This window comes from Triturus cristatus, chromosome 2_1, assembly GCF_964204655.1.
Source record: "Triturus cristatus chromosome 2_1, aTriCri1.1, whole genome shotgun sequence".
In the NCBI taxonomy this organism is placed as follows: Eukaryota; Metazoa; Chordata; class Amphibia; order Caudata; family Salamandridae; genus Triturus; species Triturus cristatus.
Window position 1 is genome coordinate 871,642,479 of NC_140581.1, and position 25,153 is coordinate 871,667,631.

General features: G+C 45.1%; 1 protein-coding gene across 1 annotated transcript in view; it reads right to left on the minus strand.

Moving 5' to 3' along the window:
* TRPM3 (transient receptor potential cation channel subfamily M member 3) overlaps positions 1–25,153 on the minus strand; it is a 1,363,437-nt gene that overhangs the window by 314,066 nt on the left and 1,024,218 nt on the right. Inside the window, exons 10-11 of the mRNA XM_085633017.1 lie at positions 23,286–23,386; positions 18,593–18,727 (exon numbers count right to left, since the gene is read on the minus strand). Of these exons, the coding sequence (XP_085489143.1) occupies positions 18,593–18,727; positions 23,286–23,386 (236 nt within the window). The remainder of the gene's footprint in view (positions 1–18,592; positions 18,728–23,285; positions 23,387–25,153) is intronic.

A 25,153-nucleotide genomic window follows, 5' to 3' on the forward strand; every position in this document is an offset into this window, starting at 1 on the left:
AGTCGTGGGTGCTCCCAGGAAACTTTGCAACAATATCTGTGATGATGTTCCCTGCATCACAGATCACCTGCACATTGATGGAGTGGGTGGACTTCCTGTTCCTGTAGATGTGCTCTGTATCAGCTGGTGGACAGATTGGGATGTGTGTACCATCAATACAGCCGATGACATGGGGGAACTGTGCCATGTGATAAAAGTCTGTTTTTGTTTTCTGCAGTGCAGCCTGTGTGTTTGGGAAGCTTATGTAGTGGTGCATTCTCTGCATCATGGCATCCAGGAACTTCCTGAAGAAACGGGACAGGCAACTCTGGGATACACCACCCACCGCAGCTATCACCACCTGATAACTGCCGGATGCCAGTAGATGTAGGCTGCAGAGCACCTGCACATGTGGTGGTATGGCGTGCGCCCTTCTTGTTGGCTGGTCCAGGAGTGGGTGCAGGTCCCTTATCAGGTCCATGATGGTTTTGGGGTGTAGCCTGTACCTCTCATGTATCTCTGCATCAGTCAGCTGTAATAGTGTGATGCGCTGTCTGTAGATTTGTTCCTCCCGTCGCCACACCCTCAGTCCTGCTGCCTGTAGACGTAGGCGCCTTGCAATGACGTACATGGCGGCCATGTTGTCCACGCTGTTGCATTTTGGGATTGCTTATGTGCATTGTTGATGGTTACCACCTGCTTTCAATCCGTGTTAATTACCGACTCTTATTTACCGATTTTCCTGGATTTCTTAATTACCGCCTGCTCCTACATGTCATTTTAAATTTTTACCACTTCATATTTACCACTTCATATTTACCGATTCGTTAATTATGTATTCGGTAAACATGAATCGGTATTTTGGAATTCGGTAACTATGAATCGGTATTTACCGCCTCATATTTACCGAAAAGTGGTTTTTGGACTCCTACATCTCACTTGTCTGAATACCGGTCGGTAACGGCATATTTACCGAAAATCGGCCGTTACCGACCGGTATTTCGCTACCTACATGAGGCCCTTAATGTGGCTTAAAACTGCCTTGTAAATAAGGCCCCCTTTCACGCTATGCTTAGAGTGAAAAGGGTGGGCAGTGGGTGTTGCTGTGGGCGTTCCACTGCAGTGATTCCTTCTGGAACTGTTTTCTTCACATGTCCTAGTGCAATTGGAATATGGGGTGCCCTGTAACTTTTTTTTGTCTATCGTGTCCTGGGCTATAATATTGTCCTACACCTTGGAGAAGTGTTCAACCCACACATGCGGAGGAATAATCGCATCCATGATGGTATTCTGACAAGCTTAAAAAAAGGGTACATTTACACAATTTCAAAAAAAGAGTGCATCATTCCTACTGCTAGCCTCACATAATTGCTCTCAAGTTTCCTGCCTTATAACATTCTTTCTCTCCTTGGTCACCTGCTTATAATGTAGTCTGCCCATCCTGGATTCCCCCACCTTCCTTGGCAACTTCTTTAGAGCCCTTATTAAAGATCTGTGAGCAAATGAACAGGCCCCATCAAACCATTTTTTAATCTTTGATTTCCTACAGGGTACTGGCATAATTAGAAATGCAGTCATAGTTTTGCAAATTTCATTATAGGCACTGAGCAAATGAGCTAGATCTATCCCCTACCCAAGCACACCATCAGATGTCCCCTATTCTTATCTATTAGCTCTTTCAGCAGGAGCCCAGGATCGATACTGGCCCATTTACGCAAAATACCTCATTATTACTAAAGTCTATCGGTGGTAAAGAATGAGGGGCAGATTTACAAGTCCCTTGCAACACATTTGCGCCACTGTTGTGTCACTTCTGTGACGCAGCGTGGTGTGAACCATGCGCCACATTGCGACTTATTTACAACGTGACGCATCTAGGCAGTTGTGTCACGCTGGAAAGCACAGCGCCACATGAAACCTGCGTCAGGTTTCATGTGGGCATTCCGTCACAGGGTGGGAGTTCCGTCGCAGGAAAGCCACGTAAAACTGACTCAGTGAAATCTACAAGATTTCACTGAGTCAGTTTTACGACGACGCTGCGTCAAACCCTTACGCCTGCTTGATTTGCAGAGATGCGCCAGACCTAGTAAATATGCCCCAGAGAGTATTGTAAATGTGTGTGGCCTATAGTCAATTTTATTGCCAGGCAGTGGCGGCTCCTCGAGGGAGTGCTGCGGGGTGGTGAGGTGGGGGAGGGGCAGGGTGGGGGGTAGTAAGCAACGGCATACTGCCGAACAGAGATAAGTAAATAAATACATGAATAAAATGAATTTCATTGCGCGCGCTGCAATGCAGTGCGTGCAATGTAATTCGTTTTATTTATTCATTTATTTACATAACTCTGTTTGGCCGTATGCCAGAGTTTACTACCCCCCCCACCCTGCCCCTCCCCTGCCTCACCGCCCCGCAGCACTCCCTCGAGGAGCCGCCACTGGTGCCAGGGGATTGTGATCACTCATACAATTCTGCAGAATTGTGAAATTAGAAGCCTTTTGACTCCACTGATTTGTGAGAGCAATGAACTCAGTGATACAACCGGGGCCCTTCCATGTAAACGTGGATTGCTTCAGTACTGTTGCCAGAGCTAAATCTAGTATAATTACTAAGTCCTGCCTGCTCATGATCTTGCTGAAGACATCACCACAAGTGTTATGCACAAAATGCAAGTAATCTACATTACCATGCCCCAGTGTACGACACACAGCATTCCTCGAGTGTGTACAAAGACTACTATTGAAATCACCCCCCCAAATTACAAAAAATATATGATTGTAATTTAGAGATGTGTGTCTACTTTTGTTTACTTGTGGCACAATTACAGAAATATCTTTATTCACCTTGGAAAGCAAAATAAAAAGAATGCAAGGCCAGTAGGCCACTCCCTAAATCATGAGGATTGTGCATTAGGGTTGGTGGATCGCTGGCAGCAGCGTCAAATCATAGGCATGTTTAATTTAAGTAGCCAGTTCTGGGTTATGGAGACGTTGGCCTTCTCTTCCGAATGACCTTATGGATTCTATTTTTCATTTCTAACAGGGTCACCTAGCAAGATATTCAGACCACAAAATGGATGAATATATGTGATTTAGAGTTGGCCCAAATTGAGAGAACTGATTGATGGAGGCAGAAGGCCGCCAAGGTTAGTACCAAAGGATCCTTTAAAAACAGATCAAATTAGTTTGTGGACAGAATAAGGTGAGACACCTTTTATCAATATAAAGTGTCCCAAACAACCTTATGGGTTGTCCTATTTTATTTTCTGACAGGAGATTTGGCTGTGTTGCAAGGCACAATTGCAACTGTAGTACTTCCGGCTAACACCTACATGCGGGAAATCTCATCTACTTGTAATATAATTATCATCAATTCACAACATGAAGATTCAGAAAATATCATTGAGGATCCACATAGCTGAAAATAGATCAACATTGGTAAACCAATCTGAATTATATGCTCCTCCGCTTGTTAAAGTAAGGGCTGAATTTCTCCCTAAATACATAGCTCCTGTTAGAAATGGGGGTCTCTAGTTGGCAATGGCTGGCCACTGTCCAAGTAGGGACCCTTCTTCCTAAGTCAAAGTAAGCAGCCTACACCCTTTGACAACCCCTGCTCAACCCTGTGGTAACGTAGCACGAGAAGCTAGGCTTATCTCAGAGGCAGTGTGTGAAGCATTTATGACCATATACAGTAATATAATGAGGAACACTACAAATGGACACCACTCAAGTAGTTATGAAAAATAGGTATTTTTATATAGACTGAATCACAAGACCAATAACAGTAAAAATCCACAATACTATAAAAATATAATTACTTTAGAAATGCTGCAAGGAAAAATAGTTCAGGATGCACGAAATGATGTTTAGTTCAAGGCAGGGGTCTCTGCGACCCTTTTACTCACAAAGTATCTGGTTCCTGGAGCAAAGCAACAAAAATGTCGCTAAGGCGTTGTAGCGATAAATTTCCTCACGCTAACCAGCGATGCGTTGAATCCTTACCGCGAGGGAGGATGATGCGCTGGGTTGCGGGCAGGACAAAGTGACAAACTTCCTCACGCTAAGCCGGTGATGCGATGAAATCCTTGCCGCGAAGGGAGGATGATGCACCGAGCCTGTTGCGTGTGCGATCTTGCTGTGTTGACAAAGATGGCGCTCTGCGAGGAAGCGACGATCCGGATTCAATGCGGGGAAAATGGCGAACGCTCGGCGTCCGCGCTGCGATGATCCTGTTGCGATGATTTCAGATAGCGGGCGTTTTCAGGCCCGCAGACAGGTGCTGCGACGATCTTCGGATAGCAGGCGTTTTCAGGCCTGCAGACAGGTGCTGCGACGATCTTCGGGGTTAGCGAGCGCTCGGCGACAGCGGAGCGGCGATTTTTCTCACGCTCACCAGCTGCAGCGGCTCGCTAACGGAGGTTAGCGACGATTTTCAGCGCTCTCTTCTCAGCAGTAGAACTAGAGGCCCTGGAACACACAGGAGCCTCACCTGCAGATAGTAATCCTCGCTGGGAGGAAACAGGAGGCTGATGGTGGAGTCTGATGTGCCTGAGACTCCAGCAGGAGGCTAGCTCTCTCCTAGCCCTTGGGTGATTGCTGTAGCACAAAAATACAAAGTCCAATCAAAGTTCTTTTCCTCTTCTTGAAGTCCAGTAGTAACAGCTGCAGGCCAGTCCCAGAAACAGCACACAAGCACAAGGACAGTCCTTCTCCTGAAGATTCTTGTAGCCACACGGACAGAGGTTCTTCTTGTTATCCAGGAGAAATACAAAAAGTAGGGGTTTGTGCACAAATATTTATACCCCCAAAGTCTTTGTTCTTAGGGGTCCCAAGTCTCTGAACCCAGCCAGAACCAGTTCTGCCCAGCCCTGGAGCACTTTGCTGATCAGGCTGCATCCTTCCTTTCAGAAAGAGGGGGTCTGCCTCAGACGCACAGTGGGAGGTGGAGCCAGCATTCACCTTGCCAGGCACAGTCCTATTCAATTGCAGGAGCTACCCCTCCCCTCACACCAAGGCAGGTCGCTCTATTCAACCCAGGTCTGACTCAGCCTGCCCTGTCCCTCCAAAACCAGACAGCCAATACACATCATAGCAGAGCAAACTGGAAGGCTTAGGCAAGAAAGTACCTATACTCTAAAGGTGGTAGTTTCAAACACAGAATATAAAAATAACCTTCACTAAAAGATGTATTTTAATATTCTGAGCTCAGGCATACTAGATTCGTTTTTCTACCATGTTCTGTGGGTCAGTTAGGAGTGGACTATAGAATGTAATAGCCCAGACCTCCCATTCTGGCCTATGGAGAACAGGTAGCCTTACAGTAGTGAAAAACGAAATGGTGTGTAATTCACTACTAGGACATGCTACATACATCAGGGCATGTCCTACCTTACACATACAATGCGCCCTATCATAAGGGGGGCTTACAGGATGCCAAGGGATGGTTTAGGGGCCGGGAAGTGGGGGTACTTCACAGCCAAGATAGCAGTTCTGGACTGCACGCAGACACTGCAGTGGCAGGTCTGAGACACACTTTACAAGCTGCTTCTGTGGGTGGCACAAACCAGTGCTGCAGGCCCACCAGCAGCATTCGGTTTACCAGCCCTGGGCACACACAGGCCACGCTACTAGGGACTAACAGGGAAACCGAATAAGCCAATTATGGATGTACCAATTCATATGTCATCTTTACAAAGGGAGCATTCGCGCTGTGGCACTGAATGGCAGTGGCACAGCGCCGAGAGCATCTATAACCAGCAAAAACAGAGGAGACACAGCGAAAAAATGGAAGGGAGACTCACGCCAATGGTGCCAAGTCTAACACACGTCCCCTCCAGCTGAAATGTGGGGAGAACTACCCATCCCCTGGGAGGTTCTCATCACTAAGGCGGGAAAATCTGGACAGACCATCAGCATTGGCGTGTTCTGTACCAGGGCAGTGTTCCACCGTAAAGTCCATACCCTGTAGGGAAATGGACCACCTTAACAACTTGGGATTCTCACCCCTCATCTGCATTAACCATCTGAGGGGCCTGTGGTCGGTCTGAACCCGGAAGTGAGTCCCAAACAGGTATGGTCTCAGCTTCTTCAGCGCCCAGACCACAGCAAATGCCTCTCGCTCGATCGCACTCCACCTCTGTTCCCGTGGAAGTGACCTCCTACTGATGAAGGCTACAGGTTGGTCTAGTCCCTCCTCATTCATCTGTGACAGAACAGCCCCCATCCCATGCTCTGAAGCGTCTGTCTGGACAATAAATTCCTTAGCAAAGTTGGGCGCCTGGAGTACGGGTGCTGTACACATGGCAGTCTTGAGAGCATCAAAAGCTTTCTGACAGGTGTCAGTCCAGTTCACAATCTTGGGCTGCTTCTTGGAAGTCAGCTCAGTCAAGGGGGCAACAATGCTGCCATACCCCTTGACAAACCTCCTGTAATAACCCGTGAGTCCTAAGAAGGCCCTCACCTGGGTCTGGGTCCTTGGGGGCTCCCAAGCCAGGATGGTCTCAATCTTGGGCTGTAGAGGGGCCACCTGGCCACTCCCTACCTGGTGTCCTAAGTACACCACCGAACCCTGCCCAATCTGGCACTTACTGGCCTTGATTGTGAGGCCTGCTCTGCGCAGCGCCATCAACACTTCCCAGAGGTGGCGTAAGTGGTCCTCCCATGAGGAACTAAATACGGCAATGTCGTCCAGGTAGGCGGCACTGAAATCCTCCAGCCCAGCCAACACCTGGTTGACCAACCTCTGAAAGGTGGCAGGGGCATTCTTCATCCCAAAGGGCATCACACGGTACTGGTAGTGCCCATCTGGGGTGGAGAATGCGGACCTCTCCTTTGCCCCATCAGTTAAGGCGATCTGCCAGTATCCAGACGTTAGATCAAACGTGCTGAGGTACCGGGCAGCCCCCAACCGATCTATGAGCTCATCAGCTCTGGGGATGGGGTGCGCGTCGGTCCTCGTGACCGAATTGAGACCTCGGTAGTCCACACAGAACCTAAGTTCTGGAGTGTCACCAGGCGCTGCAGCCTTTGGTACCAAGACCACGGGGCTGGACCAAGGGCTGCTAGAGGACTCAATCACCCCCAGGGCAAACATTTTGGAGACCTCCTCCTTAATGCAGACCCTTACCCTGTCGGTCACCCTGTAAGCCTTGTGCTTGACAGGAGGACTGTCCCCGGTGTCTACCTCATGGACGCACCAGTCAGTGACACCAGGTACCAGGGAAAATAAATCTGGGAATTGCCCCAACAGCTGGTGGCAATCTCTCTGCTGTTCTGGGGTCAGTGTGGTGGAGAGGACCACACCCTCCACTGACCCATCCTTCTCTCCTGCACACAGGAGGTCAGGAAGAGGCTCACTCTCCTCCTCCATCCCTGCATCTGTGGCAAGAAGCATGCCCACTTCAGACCTCGCAAAGTGGGGCTTTAGGCGATTCACATGCAGGACCCGCAGGGGGTTCCTGGGAGATTTAAAGTCCACCAAATAGGTAACTTGACTTTTTCGCTCCACCACCTCAAATGGACCGGTCCACTTATCTTTGAGCGCACAGGGCTCCATTGGGGCCAGTACCCAAACCTTTTGACCAGGTTGAAACTCGACCAGAGTGGCATTCTGGTCGTGCCAACGTTTCATCTCCTCCTGGCTGGCTTCCAGATTTGCCTCAGCAATGTTTCTGAAACGCCGAGTTTGGTTCCTGAAGGCCAGGATGTAGCTAAACACATCCTGGGGAGGTTTCCTGGGAGATTGCTCCCAGCCTTCCTTGACCAAACTCAGAGGCCCTCTTACCGGATGGCCATAGAGCAGTTCAAAGGGGCTGAACCCTAAGGACTTCTGTGGCACTTCACGGTATGCAAACAACAGGCATGGTAAGAGGACGTCCCACTTACGCCTCAGGGGCTCCTCTAGGCCCATGATCATGCCCTTCAAGGTCCGGTTGAATCTCTCAACCAGACCGTTACCCTGGGGGTGGTAAGGAGTGGTGAACTTGTAAGTCACCCCACACTCCTTCCACAGAGACTTCATATACTGGGAGATGAAGTTGGTCCCCCTGTCGCTCACCACCTCTCTGGGGAACCCCACACGGGAGAAGATCCCCATCAGTGCACGTCCCACCACGGGGGCCGTCACTGTCCTGAGCGGGATGGCTTCAGGGTACCGGGTGGCATGGTCCACCAAGACCAGGATGTACCTGTTGCCCATGGCTGTCTTGGGGTCCAGAGGCCCCACAATGTCAATGCCCACTCGCTCGAATGGGGTGTTACAACTGGGAAGGGTTGGAGTGGGGCTTTGATCTTCCCCCCACTCTTCCCACTTGCCTGGCAAGTCTCACAGGTCCTACAATACGTATCTGAACTCTTGCGTATCTGGGGCCAATAAAAGTGGGTGACCAGCCTTTCAAAGGTCTTGGTCTGCCCCAGATGTCCTGCCAATGGAATGTCATGAGCCAACCCCAGTAGGAAGGTTCTGAAGCACTCGGGTACCACCAGCAACCTTAGGCTCGCTATACAGGAGACTGTTCTCCCAATAAATCAGATGTGAACCGGACATATCACCTGCTGCCTGGGCTGCAGCCTGTTGCCGCATACCCTCAAGAGAGGGGCAAGTTCTCTGCTGTTCACAAAACTCCTCCCTGGTGGGCCCCCCTTCCTGCTGCCACTGGGTCAGCTCAGGCAGGTCCCCCAGGTCGGTACTCTGCTCCCCGGTAGGCTCCAGGGCATCCCCCTCAGGGTCTGCTCCCTCCTGGGCCGTGGGAACCAAGGGGGCCGGTTTCCCGTGCCCCCTGCCCCCTCCCTCTAAGGCAGGGACCTGGGCCATATTCTCAGGCTCCAGGTCTTGCTCAACACTCTCTTTGGCTGCCATGGACTGAGTGGTAGCACATGCCCACTCAGGCAGTCCCAACATTTGCAAGTGAGCTCTCCTCTCCACTGTAGCCCGCGGTGAGTTCTCTAAATCATTGCCCAACAGACAGTCCACAGGCATGGCAGGCCTCACAGCCACCTGAAGAGTTCCTGAGACCCCCCCCCACTCAAAGGGAACCTGAGCCACCTCACATTGGCTCTCTGTGTTGTCTGCAGACACTACTGGGTAGAATGCATGGGGCACAACCTGCTCTTTGGACACCAACCGGGAGCTGACAGCAGTTACACTGGCTCCTGTGTCCCTCAGAGCCTCCACTCTATGGCCATTGATGGTAACCCGCTGCCTGTATTTTTTAGTGTTATCAGGCAGTGCAGGCTTAGGAACCATTTCAAAGTCTCCTAGTGAGACAAGGGTCAATTCTACGGGGTCCCACCCACCTTGGGCATCCATCTCCTCCTCCCCCAGGGCTACACTAGCAAGCTGGCGGGGCGGTGCACGGGGTGGTGCAGGAGTATCCTTTTGGGGACACTGGGGGTCAAAGTATCTGTGGCCCACCTGGCCACACTTAAAACAAGTAGGGGGCCTCCTTGGAACAGGATTACCTGTTGGAGGCACTGGCTTCTTATCTGGGGGAGGCTGGGATACCACTTCCTGGTTCCCTTGGGAATTATCTTGGGGCCCTCGGTGGAACTCCCTTGGTTTACCCCTGTCCCCCCCACCTCTCTGCTGGGGACCCTGCCCACCTTTGGCGAAGTCTCCCACTGGACCCTTGCGAACCCGGGTGCTCACCCAGCTGTCCGCCTCCTTAGCAAGCTTCCTAGGGTTAGTCAGCTTGCAATCTATCAGATGCTGGCGTAGCTCAGGAAAACAGTTACTAGAAAAATGCTCCCATGCAATCAAGTCATACAGTTGCTCAAAAGTTTCTACTTTGCTGCCTTTTACCCAGCGCTCCATTGCTCTGCCAAAAAAAGACACATATTCTACCCACGTGGTACCCTCTTTCTTCTTGCAGGTTCTAAATCTCTGCCTGTACATTTCAGGGGTCAAACCATAGCGGGTAATCAAAGCTTCCTTCATGTGGGCATAAATCATCCTACTTTCTGGGGGTAGGTCCAACAAGGTATCCCTCCCCTCACTCACAAAGCGTCCCCACAACCCCGCTCCCCAATCCTTCTCAGGGACCCGGTGGGACACCATAGCTAATTCATAAGCGGCAAACCATTGCCCAATATCCTCACTTTTATGGAAATCCTTAATAACATCTTTAGGGATATATACTCTACTCTCAGTATGCACTACTGGTATGCTGCCACCAGAGGGGGAGATCTCAATACTCTTGGCCTTAATCTCCAACTCCCTCAAAATTCTCTCATGTTCAAATTTCATCTTCATTATCTCAACTTCCAACTTCTTATTCTCTAGGTCCTTCTGACCATCCAATTTGAGCTTAGCCATCTCCATATTATGCCGCCTATCTCTCTCCCTGTCCTCCATCTCTTCTGGAGACAGACCCCTTGAGGACACACTAGTGCCCGGGCTGGAAACTGCTTTATCCCCTACCAAATCTACAATTTCTTCCTGCTGCTCTCCTGCATTCTCTCCCCCCTCCACAGGCCCTTCCTCATTCCTAAGGGCATCCCTGGCTTCTAGCCAGGCCTTCAACGCCTTGTAATACTCTTCCCTTCTAGTGCGACCTGTGATAGGGACTGTGAAGCGTTTGCAAAAATATTTGAGCTGCTTGGCATTGTAGGTGTCTAATTTCTCTTCTTCCCAGGAGAGATCCTCAGAGGCATTGGATCTGGGCTTGCCCATTGTGGCAATAACTGGCCATAACGATCAAAAATAGAATCAAAAAATCTCAACAACGTACGTGGTTATGTTATGGTCTGCACTCACTAGTAGTGTACACTATAATTACTGTATGCAATCATAAATGCAAGTCCAGATCCTCACCGCTGACCACCAATGTTAGAAATGGTGGTCTCTAGTTGGCAATGGCTGGCCACTGTCCAAGTAGGGACCCTTCTTCCTAAGTCAGAGTAAGCAGCCTACACCCTTTGACAACCCCTGCTCAACCCTGTGGTAACGTAGCACGAGCAGCTAGGCTTATCTCAGAGGCAGTGTGTGAAGCATTTATGACCATATACAGTAATATAATGAGGAACACTACAAATGGACACCACTCAAGTAGTTATGAAAAATAGGTATTTTTATATAGACTTAATCACAAGACCAATAACAGTAAAAATCCACAATACTATAAAAATATAATTACTTTAGAAATGCTGCAAGGAAAAATAGTTCAGGATGCACAAACTGATGTTTAGTTCAAGGCAGGGGTCTCTGCGACCCTTTTACTCACAAAGTATCTGGTTCCTGGAGCAAAGCAACAAAAATGTCGCTAAGGCGTTGTAGTGATAAATTTTCTCACGCTAACCAGCGATGCGTTGAATCCTTACCGCAAGGAAGGATGATGCGCTGGGTTGCGGGCAGGACAAAGCGACCAACTTCCTCACGCTAAGCCGGTGATGCGATGAAATCCTTGCCGCGAAGGGAGGATGATGCACCGAGCCTGTTGCGTGTGCGATCTTGCTGTGTTGACAAAGATGGCGCTCCGCGAGGAAGCGACGATCAGGATTCGATGCGGGGAAAATGGCGAACGCTCAGCGTCCGCGCTGCGATGATCCTGTTGCGATGATTTCAGATAGCGGGCGTTTTCAGGCCCGCAGACAGGTGCTGCGACGATCTTCGGATAGCGGGCGTTTTCAGGCCCGCAGACAGGTGCTGCGACGATCTTCGGGGTTAGCGAGCGCTCGGCGAAAGCGGAGCGGCGATTTTTCTCACGCTCACCAGCTGCAGCGGCTCGCTAACGGAGGTTAGCGACGATTTTCAGCGCTCTCTTCTCAACAGTAGAACTAGAGGCCCTGGAACACACAGGAGCCTCACCTGCAGATAGTAATCCTCGCTGGGAGAAAACAGGAGGCTGATGGTAGAGTCTGATGTGCCTGAGACTCCAGCAGGAGGCTAGCTCTCTTCTAGCCCTTGGGTGATTGCTGTAGCACAAAAATACAAAGTCCAATCAAAGTTCTTTTCCTCTTCTTGAAGTCCAGTAGTAACAGCTACAGGCCAGTCCCAGAAACAGCACACAAGCACAAGGACAGTCCTTCTCCTGCAGATTCTTGTAGCCACACGGACAGAGGTTCTTCTTGTTATCCAGGAGCAATACAAAAAGTAGGGGTTTGTGCACAAATATTTATACCCCCAAAGTCTTTGTTCTTAGGGGTCCCAAGTCTCTGAACCCAGCCAGAACCAGTTCTGCCCAGCCCTGGAACACTTTGTTGATCAGGCTGCATCCTTCCTTTCAGAAAGAGGGGGTCTGCCTCAGACGCACAGTGGGAGGTGGAGCCAGCATTCACCTTGCCAGGCACAGTCCTATTCAAGTGCAGGAGCTACCCCTCCCCTCACACCAAGGCAGGTCGCTCTATTCAATTCAGGTCTGACTCAGCCTGCCCTGTCCCTCCAAAACCAGACAGCCAATACACATCATAGCAGAGCAAACTGGAATGCTTAGGCAAGAAAGTACCTATACTCTAAAGGTGGTAGTTTCAAACACAGAATATAAAAATAACCTTCACTAAAAGATGTATTTTAATATACTGAGCTCAGGCATACTAGATTCGTTTTTCTACCATGTTCTGTGGGTCAGTTAGGACTATAGAATGTAATAGCCCAGACCTCCCATTCTGGCCTATGGAGAACAGGTAGCCTTACAGTAGTGAAAAAGGAAATGGGGTGTAATTCACTACTAGGACATGCTACATACATCAGGGCATGTCCTACCTTACACATACAATGCGCCCTATCATAAGGGGGGCTTACAGGATGCCAAGGGAAGGTTTAGGGGCCGGGAAGTGGGGGCACTTCACAGCCAAGATGGCAGTTCTGGACTGCACGCAGACACTGCAGTGGCAGGTCTGAGACACACTTTACAAGCTGCTTCTGTGAGTGGCACAAACCAGTGCTGCAGGCCCACCAGCAGCATTCGGTTTACCAGCCCTGGGCACACACAGGCCACGCTACTAGGGACTAACAGGTAAACCGAATAAGCCAATTATGGATGTACCAATTCATATGTCATCTTTACAAAGGGAGCATTCGCGCTGTGGCACTGAATGGCAGTGGCACAGCGCCCAGAGCATCTATAACCAGCAAAAACAGAGGAGACACAGCGAAAAAATGGAAGGGAGACTCACGCCAATGGTGCCAGGTCTAACAGCTCCATAGATACATAGTTGTTAGGCCCTGCCTTCAGTTGATTTGGTCAAGACTGGGGCATAAACAAACACTTGCAGACTGCCAGGGTAAAAGGTTGAACAGTTACCACCTTGTTTTTTATGTTTACTTTGGAGCAGACAATGTAATTGAAGTTTTGTGTCATTATGTCATTATGGTGGTATGCTGAAAGAAAAGAGGAATAGTTAACTAAATCGTTATGAATTCACAAGATGCCAATTACCAAATGGAAACCAGTAAGTGATTTATGTTTTCGCTATTATTTTTGGGCAGGACAGATTAGTGGAATAAGCAGTATGATTTATTGTTATGCAGTACTTAACCTGAAAGGAAAGTATCAATCACTAACATATCTGTGTTGACCTTGAAGATATGTGTAAACATATGGAAGTATCATGGTTTAAAAAAAAAACTAAATCTAATCGAATTCAGTTAGAGACATTTGGAAAAATTATCCTTGGATGGACCTTCCAACCCTGTAAGATCTATCCACATATGTAGATAACTTGCTGCATGGAGCTGGAATGGAAATATTAGGATTCATGTGATAAGGCAAATACTTTTTGTGTGTAGACGAATTCATGATCAAATGTAATGTTTAACTGATATGGATATAATATTTGCAGCTATGCTTGTTATCATGAGTCCTACAACAAAACCAGAAGGATAGCCAAGGGCAAACAGATATCAAAAATACGTTTCAATGCAAATGCTGAGAATGTACCCATGTTATGAAGCAAATGAATCTAATGTTTGCACTATCAATATTTTCAGGTGCAAAAGATAGAAATTGATCAGACCCAAATTGTTTGCTAATTACTAATGTTGTAGACTGATGACAAAATGTAAGATGTATTTTAATCATTGGTTAGTTCTTCCTAGATCTGATACTCATTTGCAAATGTTTGTGCTTTAACGTCTTCAGAAATACACTGAAGAGGAAGGTCCTTTAGGGTCATCGAGACTTTTTAAGCTGTCAGTGTATTTCCTTTTGTAGGACTTTTGTACATTTCTTATTTGACTACATCAGACAAGTTGCTAAAGGTTTAGTATCACAGGAGGAAACTAAAAGTTACATTTTCACAAAATGTGGAAAAAGAGTACCCATTTAAGCATCTAAAAGTAGATGAACTTTTCAAAAGATCTAAGTACAAGTGGTGCACCACAGCAACACCCAAAGGTTTTCCGTAGGAGTGGGCATAACTTGTGTAATTTGCTGTAGCTTAATTTTGCAAAATTACAGGAAAAGTATGTGCGATCATGCAGAACTATGTGAGGAGAGTAAACAAGTATTTATTGCTATGGACCCAAATAGCACTAAATGCAACAGAACGTGAACTGCAGCAGCTGCTCGCACTAACTAAGTTTGTTGTTCCGGTGCTCCCGTTGTGGGACTTTTGTGCCAAATTACTCATAATCATGTAATTTTCGGTCATTTTGCGTGAAAAGAGTAACTTGAAATTACTGAAATTACACTGATTACTCTGTTGTAATTAGAATTTCACCCAGGTCTAATGTTTGCACTCTCGTTGCAAGCAGCAGTGTCTTTACAAGCACAAAACTTCTGTCACAAAAGCCATGTCAGCATTAGCAAACATTGTGCCTTTAAAAGTGATGGGACCACAATGCTATGCCATTAAAAGTAATCTAGGTTGTGCTACATTAACATTGTCCTATTCTGTTGTTTATGTCTAGATTAGGACTACTCATGAAAGGAGCCACAGTGCTAGAAAACAGTTTTGTCATGGAAATTTGTCAATTCTATGCATTTAAGTGTAAATTGTTGTAAGTTTGAGTAGGCAGGAAACATTCACCATCATTACAGGAATAAAGGAAGAATGACATTATTAAAATGCTTACTTTGTCCAAAAAGGAATACAAGATATTCTTATATTGTCCCTATTTCCAAAACTCAAATCATGCTCATCAGAACACTTTGTTGGCTTTTACCCGTTTCCCAAGACAAGGTCAAGGCCCTTCTATTAACTTGCTCCTTTGGCTTGACCCAGGGATCCCAACAACATTTAACCTAGGCTAAGAAAAGATAAGTCCCCAGCTTTGCAAGTTAATTATGACCTCCCTTGAGACAGATTTGGCACCCTGATATTTGAAAAATACATTGAAGGCCCCTGATGAATAGATCGAATTCAGACCCAACTTTTGAGCCAGTCAATGTTATGCCTTTTTGCTTCCATTCCCGACTGAGGGGCTAACTCACTAATGTAAACTTACACTTTTGTGTAAGTTTACGATTGTTTGCTATTCACAAAGGGAATCACCACTAGTTCTCAAATTGTTGAGAGTAAGGTATTTGTGACCGTGAGGAGAATGGTGAGAGCGCTTACAACTATATTGTATTGAAACTATTTGGGAATGTAGATAAACATTTTTGTAAAATATGTGTACACACCATGCATATTTCTTTTATTCACATTGTTTATTTTGTAACACATTCACATTATTATTTATGAAACTTGGGTGGTTTGTATGGGGAAGCATAGTCTTTTGTTTATGTTCACTATTTTGTATTTCAATAGTGGACACACTTGTAACTGATCATGTAACCAAGGCCCGATCTGGTCGAAATGCGTCATTTCTTTGACGTTATGATTTATATTGAACATCACTATGACTATTTGGAGTGGCTTGTCTTTGTTCCTTCCACCAACGCACAGGAAGACACTTTCTTTAAAATTTGGTGGTGTTCAGACAACTGCGAAACAACCCCGCCTCGGGAGGTGGGGAGTCCCTGCATCTCGATTGGTGTAACAAAGCGATATATAAATATATATATACATTTCTATCTTTGATAGAGACTGAGAAATCGAGAAAGCAAATGTACAATTTACCCACTCCAAGAATTCTGTATTTGGTAGTCACAGTGTGTTGTATGATTTTTTATGTTAATCAATGGCTAATGTTTCATCATTTTTAGCAGATCTTTTGCCTGAAAATATATCCCATGCACTTTCTATGCAAATCTGTAAAATTCTGAAAAATTATTAACAATCATTGCCACTTTTCTACTGTAGGAAAACACCAAGAAATTAATTGTGAGAGAACAATAATAAAACTTACTCCAGAAACAAGAATTAATGTCAGTTTGCAACCGTTAACATTCCAGAAAAATATGCTCCAATGTTCTCTTTGATTGGAAAGTCATGGAGATTTCATAAACGGTTTGCGTTGTCATAGGTAATGCCAAGATTAAAACAAATGCGATTGTTGTTAATTGACTTTACTACTTTTGTCCCTGATGGGATTTTTAATGTGTGATCGAGAGATGATAGGCATGCCCACTTTATGCCTTTTATCTTGATGCTATTTACTTCACAAATCCTCAAACAGTGATTAGAACTATTCTAAATCCCAGCCATAAGATTAACGAGTTGATAGCTGAAAAGTTGTATTTATAATGTAGGAGATAAACCCAGGAACACACTGACCAATGACCTTAGAAATGGTTTTAGCTTCTACCAATTCCTATAAGGGTCACACCATGAAGATCATTCGTGCTGATGCACAGTGGCAGGATGAAGCCAGTCACCCATCTTCAGAGACATCACACAGTCACATTATGTGCACTACCCTGATAAGTGTATGAGTTAGTGAGCTGCAACCATTACTCAGTGTCTCCAAGTTCTGCTGTTTGCAGTTCATGGCAGAGCTGCAACCAAGTTACTACACATGCTGTAGGCAATGTGATTTCTGTGCAGAAGTTGTTACTTAAAGACATCCAGCCAAACCTCTAATTTCTGCTTCTTAGTGATAAAATACAAAAGAAAACATTTAACATGGGACATTTGGAGTAAATTAGGCATAAATACATAGCTTTTTCCAGAGGCCTTTGGTTAAAGTATCAACAAGCCTGCTCACCAAGGGCCTTTTATTTTTATTTCAATGTATCTGCTAATTAAATCTTTTGCTTTGTTTTCTTTTTTCTCTTCTTGTCTAGATTTGATGGCTACCCCCTGCTTGTCATTATTCCCGATCAGTAACGTTTAACACCAGAACAATAAACAAATGCTTACATATTATAGCAAGGACCTCTGTATGTGTTCAGTCCACTCTCTATTGTAGGGACAGGCTATAATCTCTCTCTCTCTCTCTCTCTCTCTCTCTCTCTCTCTCTCTCTCTCTCTCTCTCTGTGCCTTTGCTCTGTTGATATGGCCACTTCCTGTGCCTTTCTATTGATTTTTGTTTAAAACAAATATGCTTCCATGTGGAATGCAGAGAAGCTTCTTCTATTACTCCAGAGCCTCCCCTGCCAAGTCTCACCTCAGGATATATTCTTCTGTATCCATGTATCTGTTAGACAAGGTTCCTCCCTTGTACTGTAGATTTAACTCACTGTCTCTATTAGGATAATAACTTTCCTCACCTCTTTCTGTCTTTGTTGGCTCATGTCTTTGCTTTGATGTATGTTTGTCAAACATCAATGCTAATCTTCACCAGTTTTTTCATTGAACCATTCATTGGTCATTATGGAATCAGGGCTATTAATGCCTATGGGAATGATAGCAGGGTGATTAGATAGAGGTTGAGATTTACATTTGGTGTATACACACACCATGGAATCCCTGTGTGTGGATTATAATCTTTATTTCTATAGAAATGCACTCAAATGTTCCAAGGAAATGAAATTGACCGTAAAAGGGTAATAGTATATGTGTGTCCATCATATGCCTTTTGTCAGTGCACTTCATATTGAAGGTATATGCCTTTCACAATAGCATAGAGCCTAATTATGATGTCAGTCGGACGAGTGTCCGACCGACACCTTAACGGAATGGAACCGCCCGACTATAAGTCATCGGCTCCACCTTCTGAATTAGGATGTGACTGCCCTGTGGGTGGTCTGAAACATCAATTTTTCAATAACAGCTTGTGCGGCCTTTGGACAAGGGCCGCAGCACAAGCTGCAATCGGAAAATGAATATTTTCAAACATCGCTGCACCGTGTGGCAGGCACCATGCAGTGCCTGCCACACGGTGCTGGGATGTTTAGTGGGGTATCATAGGTCCACTCCAGGCCCCATAGCAGAGGACCAGGTGGGAAGGGGACCCTGTTAGGGCCCCCCAAAGTTACTTTCCGCCTGCCTTTTCATGGTGGGTGGACCGCCATGAATGGGCAGGTGGAAAGTATCTTACATCATTATCCCGACGGCGGTGCCAAGGCTGGCCCGGCCATCATTATGAAATTATTATTCCGCCTGCCACCCCGATGGGCGCGGCGGAATTCCCCCGTGGGTTTCCCTTCAGCCACCAATATTGTAATATGGTGGTCGAACGGAAACCCATGATGTCGGGCGGAAAGCCTCCGACGAGCAGTCGGATGGTTTCCGCCCAACATCATAATTAGGGCCATAGTCATTGTTTTTGATAAACATGAGAAGACAAATTCATTACTCCTTATCTGACTTTGAAGAAATTAAGTAATTGAAAAGAAGCTTTTCTTCACCTTACCGTATTGTACAATTCCTCTAGTCTGGAGATGGTAAGGAAACGGTGCATGCTGACTCCATTCTCTATGAGTAGCTTCACAAAGTCAACTCGGTCCAACACCAGAGCATCCAGCATTGCTTGCTCTAGGGAGCCCACCTGCAATTCAAATGGGATAATGTGATTGGTCAGCAAAAATATTGAACAATTGCAATTTGGAGGAAAAGTTGGGTTGAAGTGCGTCTCTTGGATTTGTGACCTTGTATTTAGTTGGTTTAAATAGCCAGCTCTTTGTCAAAATCTCCCTCCAAAAATATTTTGCATACTTGAAAATCTATATCAGAATTACAAGCTAGCAAACTCTCCTCCAACTCTTCTATGCTCTACTAAGGGTTCCTCAAGATTGTAGTCTTTCGTCCACCATTTTTAATCAATATATTAAAGAATTACTCAAACAATGCATTCGACTTTTATGCTATCAACACTAAGCTCTATCTAAAAATGTTCTCTACCCTAACAATTGAAATCACAACCCAAGTGCTAGACGATCCTCAATTCTGGATGCCAAAACATCATCTTAAACTGATCCCTGGTAATACAGAATTCCTTCTCATCTCTCTTCCTAGCTGATTGATCCTTGACCAAAAATGACAAAAACACACTATGCTGAACTGTCACTGAGTATTGTGGAATGAACAAAACCACTAGGAGTTTTTCTAGTCCAAGACTCTGAGCCGTCAGGTGCGTATTGATTGCTAGGCCAAAATGGCACAGCATCAGCCCAAAGATTTAAGTGGTAAATCTGCTATTAGGAATTCCTAATCTACATGTAAACCATTTCAAAGTATGGTGCACCTAGGATGGCTACTAGGGTTAGAAAATGTTATCACATATTTTGAACTCTGATCACTCTCAAATGGTAATACTTTAAGGGAATATGTATTCATGGGCTAGCTTTCATTATCTATAAGGAAGACCACATTGAATACTGAAAATGATCTTACTTAGAAACAGGTTGTATCAGGTGACTATCATTAGCTAATACATCTGGAAACCACACTTTTTAAGAAGACAAAGGGCCTTATTGCAAGTTCGGCAGTCCAATGGACTGCTGAACCCATGGTAGTGGACTGCCAGACTGGCGGTAAGCCCAACGCATTAGGACTGTGGAGGGTGGACCGCCCCAGGACCACTGCTGCGGCCAGGGATCCATGATCCTTGGCAGTGGCGCAGCGGTCTGAGGACCCTAATATGCTGACGGTGTTGCTGCAGCACTGCCAAGCATATCAGGAGTTTCCTCACAGCTGCACTATTCATGGTGGGGCGACTGCCATGAAAAGTGTAGCAGTGAGGATACAAAGGGGGACCTACAGGGCCCCCTTGTGCTTCTGTGCCATGGGGTACATGCAGGGGGGCACATGTCTGCCCCCCTGTCTGCATGCACACCCTGTTCCAGCATGAAATGAAATGCACAACATTTTGCATTTCAGTCCATGCAGGAACATGCTTTGACGTTCCCATTGTGGTGCCTATTTCAAAGGAACCACTATGGGAGCACCAAAGAACTGTCCACCAGCGATTTAAAAAGTCATAATCTGGAGGGCAATGTGTTTCGGCGGTGTGGGAGGAGGGGCAGCAGCATGACGGCCCTGCTTACACACCGCCAAAGTCTGATAAAGGCCAATAGACATTAAATAAATTCTTCTCTCGCCATCTCATGAGACATCAGGACAATCCCTTCTCATTGCACCTTCCGCAAAGAAGTAAAAACTCTGCAGTGTGAGTCTACTGCACATCTTAAGGTGTTTCTATCGTTGGCAAGCCTCATTGACTCTTGAAATGCTGTAATTCTATAACAAAGGTTGTACTCATGATTACAAACAACTTTATTTCCCATGCATCATGTTACCCTATTTTTTGCTTCTTTTTTGTATTACACACAGCATTCTCGAATTTAACCTTAGTCAGAAATAAAATAAGTAAAAATAAAATAAAAATCTAATTGGAAAACACTGTCACTGGAAACATGTATAATCATGCAGCTAGCATCGTGAATGCACAAAACACAAACATTTTAGTCCCCCACATGATAACACTGCAAACATATATCTGTTGCATAGAATGCCGCTGACAAATGGCATATCTTTCGCAGTGTTACCTAATATGCTAAATGTATTTGATTTTGTTCTTTTCATCTTAGAACCACTTGGAACACCTTCAAGAAGACCCTCAAGATCTGGCTCTTCGACTGACCGGAGTTGTGCCACCCCCCCTGCCACCCCTCCAGCGCCTTGAGACCCTCCCGGGTGAGTAGCGCGCTTAAAAAAACCCTGATTGATTGATTGATTGATTGATTGTGGAATAGTATATCTCCTGTACAGAAACATCTGCCTACTAGATGTAAAATTTCAAGCAAACAAATTTGGTGGATGTGATAGGTATAGAGAGCATATATTGCATCCATTTACTCCTTTATGATTCAAGGACTGTTGATATCCTCCCCCTCCATTCTTCCACCTATATGCAGTTTAGGCAAGTGTGTGTGCATGAAAATGGAAAATGAGTAATTACACATTTGGTTATTCGTGAACCTTCCAGAGGGGAGCATCCATAGCCAACATGCTGATGCATCTTCCCAGATTGCCCCAAGTTTGGCTGAGAGAGGGCTGAAAGGCCACAATACTCATCCAGGAAATCACTAGACATGAGATCATCAACAGATTCCCTCTGCCTTACGTGGTGGAAGAAAACCAGCTGGCCCAGAGTGAACACCAGGCTATTTGATAATCTAATGCACAGCAGTAGGGGGTGTAATTTTAAAAGCATGAACATCTGCAAGAGGATATCTCCCACCAGCCCAGGATAAAAGTATTGGACATGGGGGGGGGGGGAGGGGGTGTACCTGTTGTCACATGAAACATCAGTCCTGGCTTACCCAACTACAGAGAGGGTTCTTTGAAAAAGAAAAGAATTGTCCACCTGGAGATGCACAAGATCTTCATCCAAACATCTATAGCAGACAGGCACACAGGAGAGAGTGATAGTGCAGTTGGACACCTTCACATGCCAGGAGAAAGTGAGTAAGGTGGAACTCCTTGCTGGAGAGACAATGGTGTTCAGCAATCATGCAATACCAACACCACAGTCTGAGCCCTGTCTCCTGTTTGTTGTCCTCCCACAAGCAGTTCCCATAAATCTGACCTGTGGCCAAAGATATCTTATGTCAGAGACACCCTAGGGACTATGTGTGTTCCCTATCACATACCTTCCGCATCCCACCCCACTGTTTCTCTAGAGCCAGTCTATGAGTTGTTGATGTTGTAAGGGGCTGTGTAAAATGCCATCATGCATGCCTTAATCAAGAGATTTGCTGCTCTCCACAATGTACGACCTTTCCAGCACAGTTGGGTAACCTGCTTTCTCTCCTCTTGCATGGAATATAAGTTACTTTCCACACTCTCTGATAAATCCCCGCCTGGTGTCTTCATGAGCCTAGCACCTTCTACCTCCCTTGTTCTTACCCCCTATGTGTGATCCCCTCAGACAGATCTGGTCTTGCTACCCTCAGACAGATCTGGTCTTGCTACCCCTATTAACTTAGCCTGAATTGGACTCATTGGACTACAAGAAGCATAGCCAAAGACATGGTTCCTCAATCTAAGACTACTAGGATAGCACCATATTTGGATTGGGGATTGTCTTTGTTTTGTATTTGGGTTTTGCTTTTGTAGGGAATTTTAATTCTCTTTTGGACATTTCATTTCCATTTGGGACATTCTCTTTGTAATTTTGTTTTGCGGACTACTTTTTTTTTTTAAACGCACAAAGCTGATGATTCGTTCTTTGACTTAGGCAGTACTTTATTACTTTTCTTAGGGTCTCAGGGCAACTAGCATTCCTCTCTCATCTTTAGACAACTCATCTCCTTCCTACAGTTTACACTTTATTTTTATATAAATAGGCATGTATCCAATTCTAACTTTGTTTTGGTGCTACTTCTATGCATGGTGTCTCAGACGGCCTGTTAATATAGGTATTTACTGCTGAAGAAGGTGTTAGTGGCACCTTCAAAACTTTTTGTGCCACTTACTATGCATGAAGTATGCCAACATTTAAAGGTGTAATAAGGGTGGGAAAAGGCATTGCTAATATATGAGAATTTGTGGGAGCTTAACATCTTGACAATGCCACATCCCATGGTACTACCATTGGAGCAGTACGTTTGGCATCTCCAGCATAGACTTGTGACTTAAGAAAGCCCTGCTACCTGGTGAATTCTAAAGTAGTAAGTGCAGACTACGACCATAATCTGCATTGTGAGAATCGGGATCTGTGTTTGTAATGAAAGATTGAATCACCACACTGTCTTAAAATTGTGGTATTTAGCTGAAATTGGCAACTAAAATGTGTATTTTCCTTTTTGACAGTTTGCTTATGCCCAACTTCCTTGTGTATCTCGGACAGAAATAGAGCAAAATCCTTTGATAAAGCGAAGCATTGTGTGGCACGTAATCTGAGGAACATGAGTTATTTCGATAGAACATTTAACACTGAATCTTAATTAAATCTGGCGATTACAGAATTCCCACTCAATTAATCTGTTTGACCAAATCTTACCAAAAAACGAATCAATCATTCTGAAAACACCCATTAAGGCAATGCATATTAAGCCTTGTTAGAAAATGTACATATGTGCACAGGGCACCGCATACTGTACCGGCCACTGTTGCCCATAAATGAAGATCTGGCTGCGTGCAATGTCGACTCTATTCCAGGCTAAGGCAAGGCTAAGTTGATCAGGAGCAGAGGCATTAGCACCTGTTTATCAAAAGGAATAGAGAAAACACGCATCAAACAGACATCAAAGTTCATCAACAACAGTAATTGAACGTGCACTTGAAATTGAAAACAATTCTATGGGATATCATTAAAAGATGAATGTCCACAGTATGCACCACAGGTCTACACTTTTATTTATAGCTGCAGTACTCACTTCAGTATCATTTCATCTGATTGTCTAAATTCCTATAGTAATATTGTACACAATTGGATGTTGTCCTTTCCCCCTTCTAAAGACATGAGCCACAGGGAATTTTGCAGTAATCTTCAATCAGGTCTCAGATCCAATATCATGTGCAGATTGGTCTCAGACGTGTAGAATAACAACTTCTTAAAAAACTATTGATCTGATCGATTTCAGGTTGGCCGTCGTATACCTTCATAAAATCATATAGTTAGCCAAAGTGATACCAAATACCCTTGTCACTTAAGACATAACACAAATTAATGTGAAACATTGATGACAAGCCATTGTAAGAATATTTAAACAATCCTGTGAGTATGCACAGGCAGAGCCTATATGATATGCAAATGTGGTAGATGGCAGCTTTGTTCTGCTTGTCAAGTTAGAGATGGCCTATCCTGGCAGCACCTATGGGCCTTTGTTTCACTGTTTGGGAGCAATACACAACGACCAACTGCCAGCTACACCCAGTCATGCACCCCAGGATACAGGCAGCAGACACAAAATGGTGTCTTCTAAAAGTGGCTTTTTCAGAATTGTGATTTAAAATGTGACTTTACCATTTAAAAAGGCTTTAAATTACAATTCTTTAGACACCAAAGTCGGCATTCCTACCTGCTCCCAATTGAAAGTTACAACGTATTAAATGCAAGTTAACCCGTTGGTATCTTATAGGAGAGGGAGGCCTTCACTGAGTGAAAAACAAATTTAGGAGTTTTTCACTACCAGGACATGTACATGTTAATAGTACATGTCCACAATTTTAAATACACAGCACCCTGCTTTTGGGCTGTTTAGGGTCTACCGTAGGGGTGATATATGTATTAAAAGGGAATGTTTAGGCCTGGTGAAAGGTTTATTATGCAGTTGGTTTTGGCCGTTTAAGCTGCACACAAAGGCTGCAATGGAAGGCGTAACATAAAAGACTACTTAAGCGTGTTGCACAATCACTCCTGCAGGCCCACTTGTAGCATTTCATTTACAGGTCCCGGGTACATGTAGCACCACTTTAAGAAAGACTTACAAGTAAATTAAATGTGCCAATTAAGTGTAAGTCCATTTTAACATGTATAAAGGAGAAAGCAAAAGCCCTTTAACACTGGTTAGCAGTGGTAAAGTGCACAAAGTACTAAGGCCAACTAATACAAGATCAGCAACAACTGGAGGAAGAAGGCAAAAGGTTTGTGGGGAAAGACCACCCTTAGGCTCTCAGGCCTAACAAGTGTCTTCACCAGTTAAAAATAATGCTGTTCTAGTAGAAAAAGCACAATTCAACTAAAAGAAATGTGTGTTGATGAAATAGAATGATTATGTTATCACATAACTAAAGTATATATATATATTCACTTAAAAAACCATAGGTTTCACACATGTTATAGTTAGCTGGGCATGTCCCTCGTAAAAAACCAATGAAATTCCCCATTATAGTTAGTGCAGGCAACTATAACTCACGCGACCGCAATCCGCTGCTGATGACGTCAGATATTACATCACTGTATTTAGACACTTATATACCCATGTCTTCTTCCATTCATCTTTAGCTATACATATATTTCATTTTT